The following is a 15,291-nucleotide window of genomic DNA, read 5'->3' as shown; positions in this document are numbered from 1 at the left end:
GATACAAGCCCATGGTATTACAGGAATGATTCTAGCACGGATAAAGCAGTGACTGATTGTCAGGAGGGAAAGAGTGGGAATAAAGGGAGCCTTTTCTGGCTGGCTGCCAGTGACTAGTAGTGTTCCACAGGGATGAAGTACCACTGCATGAAATGCATCCAGCTGCACTCCTTGAAGACCGTGTTAGGGATCTGGAGCAGCAGCTGGATGACCTTTGACTTGTATGGGAGAGTGAGGAGATCATCGATCAGAGTAACAGGGAAGTAGTCACCCCTAAACTGCAAGAGGCGAGTAGCTGGGTGATGGTCAGGAGAAATGGAAATGTGAATAGGCAGTTAGTGCAGAGCACCCTTTGGCCATTCCCCTCAATAATAAGTATACCGTTTTGGATACTGTTGTGAGGGATGAACTCCCAGGGGAATGGAGACCAGGTTACTGGCACTGAGCATGGGGCTGTGGTGCAAAAGGGAAAGGAGGACGACAGGGGACTCAATAGTCAGCAGAACAGACAGGAGATTCTGCGAAGTGAACGGGACTCCCGGATGTTTTGTTGCCTCCCAGCTGCCAGGGTCAGGGATGTCTCAGATCGCGTCCACAGCATTTTGAAGAGGGAGGGAGAGCAGCCACACATCTTGGTAAATATTGGTACCAATGACATCGGAAGGAACTGCAAAGAGATCCGAAAGAGAATTTAGAGAGCTAGGCAGAAACCTGAGAAGCAGGACCTCCCGGGCAGTAATTTCTGGATTGTTACCTGTGCCAAGCGCCAGTGAGGGTAGAAACAAGTTGACTTGGCAGATAAATGCGTGGCTGAGAAGCTGGCACAGGGGGCAGGGCTTCAGGTTCTTGGATTATTGGGATCTCTTCTGGGGGAGGTATGACCTGTTCAAAAGTGACAGGTTGCACTTGAACTGGAGGGGGACCAATATTCTGATGGGCAGTTTTGTTAGAGCTGTTGGGGAGGTTTTAAACTAATTTGGCTTGGGGGGGAGGGGGTTGGGAATCGGAGTGATGGGATTCAGGATAGGATGATGGTTAAAAAAAAACCAAAGATAGCATGCAGTCAGACTGTTGGGAAAGGCAGGCAGATGATAGGACAAAATTGCAGCCAGCAGGAAGAGTATCAGTGCATTAGGGATGGCAGAATCAAAAAGGGTAGCAAACACAGCACTCAAAGTGTTATATCTCAATGCGCGGAGTATAAGAAATAAGGTGGATGATCTTGTTGCACTATTACAGATTGTCAGGTATGATGTTGTGGCCATCACTGAATCATGGCTGAAGGATGGTTGTAGTTGGGAGCTAAATGTCCAAGCTTATATGTTGTATTGGAGGAATAGGAAGGTAGACAGAGGGGGTACTGTGGCTTTACTGGTAAAGAATGGCATCAAATTAGTAGAAAGATGTGACAGGGTCGGAAGAAGTTGAGTCCTTGTGGGTTGAGTTAAGAAACAGCAAGAGTAAAAGGACGTTGATGGCAGTTATATACAGGCCTCCCAACAATAGCCGGAATGTGGACCACAGATTACAATGGGAAATAGAAAAGGCATGTCAAAAGGGCAATGTTATGATAGTCACGGGAGATTTCAACATGCAAATCAATTGGGAAAATCAGGTTGGAAATGGATCTCAAGAGAGTGAGTTTGTTGAATGCCTATGAGATGGCATTTTAGAGTAGTTTTCCATTGAGTCGACTAGGGGATTAGCTATACTAAATTGGGTGTTATGTAATAAACTAGAGGCTATTAGGGAGCTTAAGGTAAAAGAACCCTTAGGAAACAGTGATCACAATATGATGGAGTTCAACTTGAAATTTGATAGGATGAAAATAAATTCTGACAGAGCAGTTTTTCAGTCGAGTAAACAAAATTACACTGGTGTGAGAGAGGAGTTGGTCAAAGTAAGTTGGAAGGAGATGCTGGCAGGGATGACAGCAGAGCAACAATGGCGTGAGTTTCTGGGAAAAATTAGGAAAGTGCAGGATAGATTTGTTCCAAAAGCAAAAAAAATACTCAAATGGCAAAATTGTACAAGTCAGAGCTAATGTAAAAGCAAAAGAGAGGGCATATAAGAAAGAAAAAATTAACAAGAAAATAGGGGATTGGGAAGATTTTAGAAACCCACTGAAAGCAACTGAAAGAATCATTAGGAGGGAAAAGATGAAACATGAATGCAAGCTAGCAAACAATATCAAAGTGGATAGTAAGAGCTTTTTCAAGTATGTAAAATATATGAGAGATGAGAGTGGATAAAGGACCAATAGAAAATGAGGCTTGAGAAATAATAACAGGGGACAAGGAGATGGCAGATGAACTAAATGAGTATTTTCCATCCGTGCAACACACATCAAAGTTGCTGGTGAACGCAGCAGGCCAGGCAGCATCTCTAGGAAGAGGTGCAGTCGACGTTTCAGGCCGAGACCCTTCGTCAGGACTAACTGAAGGAAGAGTGAGTAAGGGATTTGAAAGTTGGAGGGGGAGGGGGAGATCCAAAATGATAGGAGAAGACAGGAGGGGGAGGGATGGAGCCAAGAGCTGGACAGGTGATAGGCAAAAGGGATACGAGAGGATCATGGGACAGGAGGTCCGGGAAGAAAGACATGGGGGGGGGGGGACCCAGAGGATGGGCAAGGGGTATATTAGAGGGACAGAGGGAGAAAAAGGAGAGTGAGAGAAAGAATGTGTGTATAAAAATAAGTAACAGATGGGGTACGAGGGGGAGGTGGGGCATTAGCGGAAGTTAGAGAAGTCGATGTTCATGCCATCAGGTTGGAGGCTACCCAGACGGAATATAAGGTGTTGTTCCTCCAACCTGAGCGTGGGTGCCCATAGCTACACCTTTAGTTTGGAGGAAGTGGGAGGAGCCAAAGGAGAAATTATTAAGAGTAAGGACTAATTCCGCTAGACGGAGCAGAGTGGTGGTAGATCAATCTATGTCTGCCTTTTTGTTGGCTTTGTGGAACAATCTATGTTCCGTGCCTATTCTGGTATCTGTCCCCCACTTTTCCTTCACTACATCGACGACTGCATCGGCGCTGCTTCCTGCACGCATGCAGAACTTGCTGACTTTATTAACTTTGCCTCCAACTTTCACCCTGTCCTCAAGTTTACCTGGTCCATTTCCGACACCTCCCTCCCCTTTCTAGATCTTTCTGTCTCTGTCTCTGGAGACAGCTTATCCACTGATGTCTACTATAAGCCTACTGACTCTCACAGCTATCTGGACTATTCCTCTTCTCACCCTGTCTCTTGCAAAAACGCCATCCCCTTCTCGCAATTCCTCCGTCTCCGCTGCATCTGCTCTCAGGATGAGGCTTTTCATTCTAGGACGAGGGAGATGTCTTCCTTTTTTAAAGAAAGGGGCTTCCCTTCCTCCACTATCAACTCTGCTCTTAAACGCATCTCCCCCATTTCACGTACATCTGCTCTCACTCCATCCTCCCGCCACCCCACTAGGAATACGGTTCCCCTGGTCCTCACCTACCACCCCACCAGCCTCCGGGTCCAACATATTATTCTCCGTAACTTCCGCCACCTCCAACGGGATCCCACAACTAAGCACATCTTTCCCTCCCCCCCCCTCTGCATTCCGCAGGGATCGCTCCCTACGCAACTCCCTTGTCCATTCGTCCCCCCCATCCCTCCCCACCGATCTCCCTCCTGGCACTTATCCATGTAAGCAGAACAAGTGCTACATATGCCCTTACACTTCCTCCCTTACCACCATTCAGGGCCCCAAACAGTCCTTCCAGGTGAGGCAACACTTCACCTGTGAGTCAGCTGGGGTGATATACTGCGTCCGGTGCTCCTGATGTGGCCTTTTATATATTGGTGAGACCCGACGCAGACTGGGAGACCGCTTTGCTGAACATCTACGCTCTGTCCGCCAGAGAAAGCAGGATCTCCCAGTGGCCACACATTTTAATTCCACATCCCATTCCCATTCTGACATGTCTATCCATGGCCTCCTCTACTGTAAAGATGAAGCCACATTCAGGTTGGAGGAACAACACCTTATATTCCGTCTGGGTAGCCTCCAACCTGATGGCATGAACATCGACTTCTCTAACTTCTGCTAATGCACCACCTCCCCCTCGTACCCCATCTGTTACTTATTTTTATACACACATTCTTTCTCTCACTCTCCTTTTTCTCCCTCTGTCCCTCTAATATACCCCTTGCCCATCCTCTGGGTCCCCCCCCTTGTCTTTCTTCCCGGACCTCCTGTCCCATGATCCTCTCATATCCCTTTTGCCTATCACCTGTCCAGCTCTTGGCTCCATCCCTCCCCCTCCTGTCTTCTCCTATCATTTTGGATCTCCCCCTCCCCCTCCAACTTTCAAATCCCTTACTCACTCTTCCTTCAGTTAGTCCTGACGAAGGGTCTCGGCCTGAAACATCGACTGCACCTCTTCCTAGAGATGCTGCCTGCCCTGCTGCGTTCACCAGCAACTTTTATGTGTGTTGCTTGAATTTCCAGCATCTGCAGAATTCCTGTTGTTTGCGTTTAAATTTTCCTTCCGTCTTCACTGTGGAAGACACTAGCAGTGTGCCAGATGCTGAAGGGTGTGAAGTAGGGAATTGAGTGCAGTTACTATTACAACGGAGAAGGTGCTCAAAAAGCTGAAAGACCTAAGGGTACACAAGTCACCCGGACCAGATGAACCTGAGGGTAGCGGTAGAGATCGTGGAGGCATTAGTAATGATCTTGCAAAAATCATTGAACTCAAATATGGTGTCAGAGGACTCGAATATTGTAAATGTCACTATACTCTTTGAGAAATGAGGAAGGGAGCAGAAAGGAAACTATAGGCCAGTTAGCCTGACCTCACTGGTTGGGAAGATGTTAGAGCCGATTGTTAAGGATGAGGTTATGGAGTACTTGGTGACACAGAACAAAATAGGACAAAGTCAGTATGGTTTCCTTAAGGAAAATCTTGCCTGATTAACCTGTTGGGATTCTTTGAGGAGATTACAAGTAGGATAGATAAAGAGGATGCAGTGAAGGTTGTATATTTATACTTTCAGAAGGCCTTTGACATATGAGGATGCTTAAGGGCCCATGGTATTATAGGAAAGTTATTAACATGGTTAAAGCATTGGCTGATTGGTAGGAGTCAGCGAATGGGAATAAAAAGATCGTTTTCTGGTTTGCAGCCAACGACTAGTGGTGGTCTGCAGGGGTTGTTGGGGGACCACTTCTTTTTATGCTGTAAATCAATGACTTATATGATGGAGTAGATGGCTTTTTTGCCAAGTTTAAAGATGATACGAAGATTGGTAGAGGGGCAGGTCATTTTGAGGAAACAGGTAGGCTGCAGAAGGACTTAGGCAGATTAGGAGAATGGGCAAGAAAGTGGTAAATGAAATATAATGTTGGAAAATGCATGGTCATGCACCTTGGTAGTAGAAATAAATGTGCTGACTATTTTCTAAACAGGGAGAAAATCCAAAAATCTGAGATACAAAGGGATGTGATGCTGAGGCTTTATAAGTCACTGGTGAGGCCTCACCTTGAGTATTGCGAACAGTTTTGGCCTCCTCATTTAAGAAAAGATGTGCTGGTGGAGGAGAAGGTTCATAGGAGGTTCACAAGGATGATTCTGGGAATGAAAGGGTTATCATATGAGGATGTTTGATGGCTCTGGGCCCGTGCTGGAATTTAGAAGGATGGGTGGGGATCTCATTGAAACCTTTCTAATATTGAAAGGCCTAGACAGAGTAGATGTGGAAAGGATATGGTGAGGGAGTCTAGGACAAGGGAGCATAGCCTCAGGATAGAGGGGCATCTATTTAAAACAGAGATGCACAGAAATTTCTTTAGCCAGAGGGTGGTGAATTTGTGGAATTTGTTACGACAGGCAGCTGGAGGCCAGGTCATTGGGTGTATTTAAGGTGGAGATTGATAGGTTCTTGATTGGACATGGCATCAAAGGTTACGGGGAGAAGGCTGGCAAATGGGGCTGAGGAGGGGGAAAAAAGATCATCCACGATGGAATGGCAGAGCAGACTTGATGGGCCAATGGCCCAATTCTGCTCCTATGTCTTAAAAGACCATAAGATATAGGAGCAGAAGTAGGCCATTCAGACCATCGAGTCTGCTCCGCCATTCAATCATGGGCTGATCCACTTCATCCAGTCATCCCCACTCCTCCGCTTTCACCCCATACCCTTTGATGCCCTGGATAATCAAGAACCTATCTATCTCTGCCTTAAATACACCCAATGACTTGGCCTCCACAGCCGCTCGTGGCAACAAATTCCACAGATTTACCACCATCTGATTGAAGTAATTTCTCTGCATCTCAGTTCCAAAACAATGTCCTTCAATCCTGAAGTCATGCCCTCTTGTCCTAGAATCCCCTACATTGGGAAATAACTTTGCCATATCTAATCTGTTCAGGCCTTTTAACATTTAGAATTTATAGGTATGTGCTAGGACCGATTCTTTTTACGTTATATGTCAATGATTTGGATAACGGAATTGATGGCTCCGTTGCGAAGTTTTCAGGCAATATGATGATTGGTGGAGGGGCAAGTAGTTTTGAGGAAGTAGAGAGGCTACAGATGGACTCAGACAAATTAGGAGAAATGGCAAAGAAATGCCAGATGCAATAGAGTGTCGGGAACTGTATGGTCATGCACTTTAGTAGAAGATATTAAAGGGTTGACTATTTTCCAAATGGAGAGAAAATACAAAAATCTGAGGAGCAAAAGGACTTGGGAGTCCTTGTGCAGGTTTCCCTGAAGGTTAACTTGCAGGTTGAGTCTGTGGTGAGGAAGGCATATGCAATGTTAGCATTCATTTCATGAATGAAATAAATGTGCTGAAACTGGAGAGGGTTCAAAGGTGGTCTAAAAAATGATTCCAGGATTGAATGATTTATCACACGAAGAGCATTTGATGGCTCCGTGGCTGTGTTCACTAGAGGTCAGAGGAATGAGGGGTGACCTCTTTGAATCCTATCAAATGCTGAAAGGCCTTGATGGAGTGGATAAGAAAGATGTTTCCTCTGGTGGGAGAGTCTAAGGCTAGAGGACACAGCCTCAGAATTGCAGAGCGTCCTTTTAGAATGGAGATGAGGAGGAATGAGGAGGAATTTCTTTAGCCAACAAGAGGTAAATCTGTGGAATTCTTTGCCACAGGCAGTTGTGGAGGCCAAGTCTTTATGTATATTAAGGCAGCGGTTGATAAATTCTTGATTGGTCAGGGTATGAGGGGATATGTGGAGAAGGCAGGAGATATGGGCTGAGAGGAAAATTGGATCGGCCATGATGAAGTGGTGGATCAGACTCGATGGGCCAAATGGCCTAATACTGTTCCTATATCTTACGGTCTAATTGTTGGCTTCTCTCGTCTCATATCTTTAAAAGAGTTGACAATGTATTCAGACCATCTAGCCTGTATATCTGCTTTTTCCATGAGTACCAATCCATCTTTCGCCTCCAAACATCCACTAGATGTTCAAGAATTCGCACCTGTTAGTGTCCTCACCCTCTTGTGCATATCGCCAGAATTTTTCAGTTTCTCTACCTTTGTACATTCTTCATTTATCCACTGTCCTTTTGCTTCCCTTCATTTTTGCTTGATTTCTTTGTTCAAAGTTTTATATTTATCACTGATGTTTGGTGTGATTTTCTGTCTTTCTTTCATTAGATCCAGAATCTCATCTGTAATCCATTTTCCTTCCCTTTTCTCTATTTCAGTATCACTTCATTAGACAAATTCATGACTGCCTTTTTTAAAAAATTTTAACTAACTTGGTGTGTTCTCCACTGTGAGAACTTCAAATCTGTTCTTCACTGCTAAAGTGCATTTCATTTTTATGCCTGGATCTTTCAAGCAAGCCAGATCTAATTAGGTAAAACCCTTAGACTTCTTTAACCATCTAAGCTTAACCTTTAGCTTGTGTATCACTGGAACATGGTGACTCTCACAGCCTGCTCCTGGACATGCCTTGGACTGTTGCATGGCACTCCTGAAATGTTTGCTGATTGTGATGTGTCTATTTGATTGCAATATTGACCTGGGCTTCTCCAAGTTCAATATCTTCTTACTGTATGTTCTGCTTCAACCATGTGTTTGCTATTATCTGATCATTTGCACAATACCAATTTATGGATCATTCACCTCTGTTGTTCCTGGTTCCCAACCCAATGTGCTGACAATATCACCATCTCGTTGTTGTCCAACTTTAACATTCACCTCTCCTGCCACCATAATGATATCTTGTGATTTGCAGTGGTCCTTTGCTTCTTGCAAGGTTTCATAAAAACTCTCTATATCTTCTTCACTACAATCAGCTGTTGGAGCATATACTACTATTTTTGAAATGCTGATAGGTTGTTCTCAGAGTTTCACCTGTAGTACTCTGATAATGCCCAGTATCCCATAAGGCTTTTGCTTCTTTCAGCATCTGGTATCATTCCCACACCTCAGTCATGTTTATCACTACCTGAATAGACCAGTTTGTCTTCATCAGAATCAAAACATCCAGTCATTTTCCATTTGACGCTTCACATTCTCTAGATTTCCAGTTTGATATAGTTTTCACATTCCATATATTTGTTGCGGATAGTAGCCTGATGATGGTCAAGTCTCACCTATCGTACATGAATGTCTCTACTCAGTGAGGGATCATTGCCTGTAGGATGACTCTTCCCCTCCCCCATCCCTATCCATTTTCTCCTTTCAAAGTCACATTTTAATCATGCACAGATATAATATCCCACTAATTTTACACCAGTAGTCTTATAATCACTTATGATGTCCAAATCACTGCACCTATGAGTGATAGAGCCATTAAGTACAGAAACAAGTTTCTTAGTCCACATTGTTCATACCAACCATCAAGCACCTATTTGTACTAATCCTATTTACAAGCAATCAGCTATAGCGTACTGTGCCTTGACAATTCAAATGCTTGTCTAGTTGCTTCTTAAGTATCTGCCTCCATAACCTTCTCAAGCAATGTGTTACAGATTGTAACCACCCTACTGCGTGGAAGTACCCAAAGAGGACTAGAATATAAAACAAGGGCGTAATATTGAGGCTTTATAAGGCACTGGTGAGGCCTCACTTGGAGTATTGTGAGCAGTTTTGGGCCCATTATCTAAGAAAGGATGTGCTGACAAAGGAGGCTCACGAAAATGATTCGGGGATTGAAAGGCTTATCATATGAGGAGTGTTTGATGGCTCTGGGCCGGTACTCACTGGAATTTAGAAGCATGGGGGATGGAGCGGGGGGGGGGGTTCTTCAGTGAAACCTTTCAAATGTTGAAGGATCTCGATGGAATGGATGTGGAGAGGGTGTTTCCTATAGTGTGTGTGTGGGGGGCAGGGTCTACGGCCAGACAGCACAATCTCAGAATAGAGTGACGCCCATATAGAACATATAGAATGAGGTCTTTGGAATGTATGTAGGAGGAAACCAGAGCACCCAGAGAAAACCACGTTGACTCGGGGTTAACAAACAAACTAACTTCTGACAGCAGAGGGAATTGAATTCCAATTGCTGGCGCCGTAAAGCATTACGCTAACCACTACGCTACTGTGCCACCAAACTTTAAGTCAAAACTTTAAAAGAAGATTACAAGTATTGGTAGGGAATCAGACAAGTTGTTAACTGAAGTTTTAAAACTACTTCTTCTATTTCCAGCTGTTTAGACGCATCTGGGCGTATTACTGCCCTCCGCAGGATGGATAATTAATTATAGAACTTCAAGGAACTCAAATTCTTGAATATAAACTAGTCTCACGTATAAACTGAATGATAGACTCTTCAATCAGATGTTGATTCTCTTGGTGGCCAAACAAGGATTTAATAGAAAAACAAAATACATTTAAGCCAGACAGCCTCTTGAACAACATGCTTCTTTCAATTTTATATCGATTACAGCTCAGCAAAACATGCTGGGCTGTCTCTGGACTATCACAGTCACAGAATCCAGTAGGATGTTTTCCTATTATCTTCAAATAATAGTTTAGCCCACAATGCCCCAACCTAAGTCTTGTTAATTTCACCATATCTCTATGACTTAAAAGGTAACAGTCTGAGACCTTTTTAACTAGTGGGTGACTAGAAAAATAATGCCTGCCCCTTAATTCATTTTTCCAATCCTCCTGCCACTTCTTCACTATACCTTTTTTAATCCTACTTCTCAATTCTGCTCTGCCTAGGGGAACTCTAATTTCTACTTGCCTGCTCTGTAAGGAAGACTTTGCAATGCCATCCACAATTTCATTTCCCTACACCCCAGCATGCCCAGGTATCCACAAAAATCTAACTGCACAACCCATCTTCCCTTCTCTAAACAACACTAAGAGAATCTCAATAACTATGTCAGGACGAGCTTTTGATTTAGTCCCTTTTATAGACTCTAAGGCAGCAGCAGAATCCAAACAGATGATAACCCTATGTGGTCGAGAGTCTTCTATCCACCATAATGCCCAGAGGATTGCTAATAATTTTGTTGCAAAGACAGAAACACCATCTGAAACTCGGTGACCAATCTTAACTCCAAGTTGAGACACATACATCCCAAATCTGGGTCCACTGAGCCATCAGTAAAAATCTTTAGATAAGATCCCCATTTATTATTTAAATATTCATTTGTGATCATCGCTGATGAAATTGCACTGCTTCCTTTAAGCTGAAAAAGGAGGAATAGGTCTACTTCTGGTTCTGGAAAGAGCCAAAAAGGGACGGGTGGCAGGCAAATTTGGCCAACTATGTCTTCCTCAGTCAGTTTCAATTTCACAGCCCAGTTATTAACCAAATCTAAAAATGGTATCTTTTAATTTTACTTTGGCGCTCCGACTTCCCCTGCAAAAGACACTTTGATGGACAGCTGTGATTGAATCCATTTAATTTTACCCAATACTGCAGGCCCAACTGAATTTGTCTTAAATGCAGAGGCACTTCTCCCATCTCCACACATAATGCCAGGACTGATATTGTTCTAAAAGCTCCACAACAGAGTCTAAGTGCTTTGGACTGCACAGTGTCTAGTTTTCCAAGCACTGCTGTAGCAGCAGAACCATAAATAATACAACCATAATCTATAACTGATCTAATTATAGCTAGATATATTAAGTACATAGTTTCCCACCCTGCTCCCCAGTCACATCCAGCAATACTTCTCATAACATTTAAAACTTTCTCACACTTTCCAATTGTTTTATCTATATGAACCCTCCAAGTAAGTCTTTCATCAAACCAGACACCTAAAAACTTGAATACCTTGACTCTTTCTAGTGGAGAATCATATAGACACAATTCACGATCAGGAATCTTTCTTCTAAAGCCAACAATCATGTATTTGGACTTCGAAGCAGAAATCCTGAAACCCCAGTTTTCAACTGATCTTAAAGCCTTTTGTACCTGCCTTAATATATACTTGATGTTTCTTCCTCTTTTCCAGATTGCACCATCGTCTGCAAACAATGATTTGCCAAATCCTGTCCCTACCTGATCAAAGATATCATTTATCATGACATTAAAAAGAACTGGACTAATGACACTTCCTTGAGGGGTACCATTACCTATTTTAACTGACTTGGAGATTGTTCCACCTATTCTTACTTGAATTGTCCTTTCCTTAAGGAAATCTTCGATCCAATTAAACATTCTACCTCTAATTCCCGCATCATAAAGTTTAATTAATAAGCCATCCTTCCATAGTGAGTCATATGCTCTTTCAATATCTAGAAATACACTTACCATTACTTCTCTATTTTGAAATGCTTTTTTAATATCATGATCTAAAAGGGCAACAGATTCCATTGTTGATCTTCCAGTTCTAAAACCATTTTGATAGGCAGCAAAATGTCCCTTATTTTCCAAAAAATAAACAAGTCTGTTGGTGACCATTCGTTCCATAGTTTTACAAAGCACTGATGTTAAAGCTATAGGCCGATACGACTAGGACTAGACGTGTCCTTATCTGGCTTTAAAACTGGAACTACCACCACATGCTTCCATCTACTGGTAATTTTCCTTCTTTCCACACTGAATTAAACAATGCTAGAACTTCTATTAATAGTCATCTAAATGCTTAAGCAATTCATAACAGTCCATCCCTACCAGGAGAAGAGCTTGAACCTGATTGGACAGCTTCCTGCAATTCCTGAAGGGAGAAAAACAAATTTATGGAGCTATTATCATCCAAACTCCTGTCCAATTTCCAACTTTCCTTTAACATAACTTCCTTTCTCAAATCACCTAACTCTCCAGAACTGTGTAACGCTTGGAACACCTCTACAAACATATCAGCCTTTTCCTTATTGGTTACAGCTTCAATATCTCCTTCCAGCAAAGCTGGGATAGATGGTTTCCTATATATCCCTGACATTCTGTGAATGATTGTCCATAGCTGCTTTATAGGTGTCTCAGGGCCCAGGGTTCCACAAAATCTTCCCCAACTACCCCTCTTTGCATTTTTAATTACTCTCCTTGCTACTGCTCTTTCCTTTTTTATACTCTATAACATTATCTAACACTGGGTACTTTCCTAATTTCCTGTAAGCTCTATTTCTGTTTCTTACTGCTATATCACAATTTTTATTCCACCATGGAACTAATGCTCGAGCCTTAAGTACATTCTGTAGCGGAATAGTCAACTGAGCAACTTTATGAATTATAGAACAGAAGGATTCATTCCAATCGTCTATGGAGCCCTCACTATTAATCTCTTCTATTATATCAACAGCTTTCTCCTGGTACTCATCCCGATGGGCCAAAGAAAAATTATACCTAGCAGACCTCTCCTCAACTTCTACTATCAAATTTCTACCAAATCGACATAATATAGGATAGTGATCACTTCCTAGTGTGCATCTGTCCATAACATCCCACTCCCCAACCCTAGCTAAGTTTGAGGAAGTGATAAATAAGTCTAAGTGACTATACGTATTCTTTACAATATTGCATCTTGTAGGCCTTCCGTCATTTAGCAGTACCATGTTGTATTTATCTAGATACTCCTCTACTACTGCTCCATTACTATCTTTACTTTCACTACCCCATATAGGATTATGGGCATTGAAATCTCCAACCCAGATTACTGGGGATCTTACCTTATTCATAATTTCATCCAAATCTGATAACATCATATTACCTGGATTATAAAAGTTAATCAAAGATGTTTGACCACCAGAGCTCCAAACCTCCACAGCCACAATTTCAAGGTTAGATTTAATATCAAGTCTTCTAAACTGGAGTCCTGTTTTTATGAAAGTTGCACACCCTCCACCAGATTTACCTGTTCTGTCAGCTCTCAAACTATCATAAAACGATCACAAAACCTAAATGAGGCTTCAACCATGTCTCCTGTATACAGATCAAATCAGGCTTGTCTTTAAAAGTTCCAACAAATCTTTTTAATTCTTGACCATTTGTAGATAAACTTCTTGCATTCCATTGTAATATTAAAAACATCGAAATACTAATTATTGGCCTCTTCATCCACATAAAGCTCCTCCGTACTCTCTGATCCCGACAACTGGCAAGTATTCAGCGATTGTTTGTTTATCATATACTCATGTAATTTTTCCGGCCAAATCTGTTTTATATCAAGGAATCCCAGCTCCAACAACTACTTTTATCATATCCGACCTCTTGGCTGTAGTTTTAGCCCCAACCAGTACATCAACAACAAACGCCAAAAAAGACTCTTTAGTCATCAACAACATGCCTGAAGGAACCATAGTTGGAGAACTCGAAATGAACTGACTCCCCATCATTCCAATCTTTTCTTTACTTATCCCTTGCTCTCTTATCAACTTTCTTTACTGCCTGAGCATATGATATTTTTTTGTTGGATACTAACATCCTGAATCTGCTTTGCCTTACTAAAGTACTCACATCCTCTGAACGCCGCTATGTGGTCCCCTCCACAGTTACTGCATTTAGGCACCGCTGCCTTACGTGCTTTAATATCATGATCCTCTCCACATTTCACACATCTTCTTTTACCTCGACATGAACCAGCAACATGTCCAAATCTCTGGCAATTATAACAGCGTAAGGGAAGCCTAATGTATTCTCTAACTTGATAAGACATGCACCCAAGATAGACTCTAGTTGAAACCAGAAGAACAGGGGAATCCCAATTACCACCTTCTCTCGATTTTAATCGTTTGGCTTCAATCACAACTATAAATTCCTCCAATTCACCCATTTTCCTCAATTTGTTGTTCCCCCTTTACTTCAGGTCTTTCACTTGATGCACCCCTTTTTTGGCTGCCCTTACTTCTGGAGTATTCCACAGTCTCCCGCCCTCCCCCTTCAATCTCAACCCCACCTCTCCCTTTTGCAGCCATAGGCTACAAGCTAACCCTTTCCAAACTATTAGGCTCCTCCACACCAAGTCAATCCACCTAACCCAATTCCAGCCAGCAGTTCAAGTTTTAAAACTGGCCCACTTCTTTCACTTAAATACGTAATCCGTGCAACGTTGCCGGACATCAAGAGCGCAGGTGCCTGATTGAAGATTACTGAAGCCAATTGTGTAAGGAAATGCAAAAGACGTGTAAATGTTTTACAGCACATTCTCCCGAAATGCCGTGCCATTTAAAAACGCTACGAGCACCTACCTGGAGTCGGTGTATTAGTCGTTGCTATGGATCGGCATTGACTGGAAGTGCAGGGCCCGACTCCCTGAACCATCAGTTGTTCTCTCACCAATCCCGTGCGAGATTTCCGAACGCGGCCCGCTTCTTTGGAACAGCTCGTAAACGCTGTTAAATCTCCAGTTACCTTTACTAATCCATGGCTTTTAGCCACAGTTTGCACGGTGTTGTGCCAGCTTCAAGCATGGATTGTGATTAGTTCAGCAGTTCTGGCTTGTAAGCGTGTGTGTGTTGTATTCGAAAATTATATTACCAGAAGTTCCTTTGATTAAATCCTCTTAGATTGTCCCTTGGGATGGTGTAGTGGGTTCCATTTTGACTAATGAGGTCAATGTGGGAAGTGCGGACACTCTACAGTTGGAAAAGGAAACGACTGACCTGGCGTCTGGGGTTTGTGAGGCGGTGCGCTCCTGTTACAAATTCTTGAGGTTCTCAAAGCAATCACAAATGTTATTTCTTCACCTCTAGTCATCAAAAAGAATTTTAGAGAATCGGTAGGGATATCGCATTTCTTGAAGAAAACTTTGACGTGACCCTGATTGTGTTTTTTCGTATCGCCGGCAAATTCCTCTATCAAAGTTAAATAATACGTGTCCGATTTCCATTGTAACGAAGAGAGGGAAGAAAAGTTTATGTTTTTAAAAAAAGACCGTGTCTAGG

The 15,291-nt window shown here is 42.7% G+C and overlaps 1 protein-coding gene across 1 annotated transcript in view; it reads right to left on the bottom strand.

Annotated features, from left to right (window-relative positions):
* LOC140194603 (uncharacterized) overlaps positions 1 to 14,976 on the bottom strand; it is a 94,925-nt gene extending 79,949 nt beyond the window's left edge. Inside the window, exon 1 of the mRNA XM_072251833.1 lies at positions 14,596 to 14,976. Coding sequence (XP_072107934.1) covers positions 14,596 to 14,668 — 73 coding nt within the window. The 5' untranslated portion in view covers positions 14,669 to 14,976. The remainder of the gene's footprint in view (positions 1 to 14,595) is intronic.
* Positions 14,977 to 15,291: the final 315 nt, after the last annotated feature.

Source organism: Mobula birostris, chromosome 3 (assembly GCF_030028105.1).
Source record: "Mobula birostris isolate sMobBir1 chromosome 3, sMobBir1.hap1, whole genome shotgun sequence".
NCBI lineage: Eukaryota > Metazoa > Chordata > Chondrichthyes > Myliobatiformes > Myliobatidae > Mobula > Mobula birostris.
The sequence above is the reverse complement of the archived record's forward strand: the minus strand, read 5'-3'. Positions and strand labels throughout refer to the sequence as shown.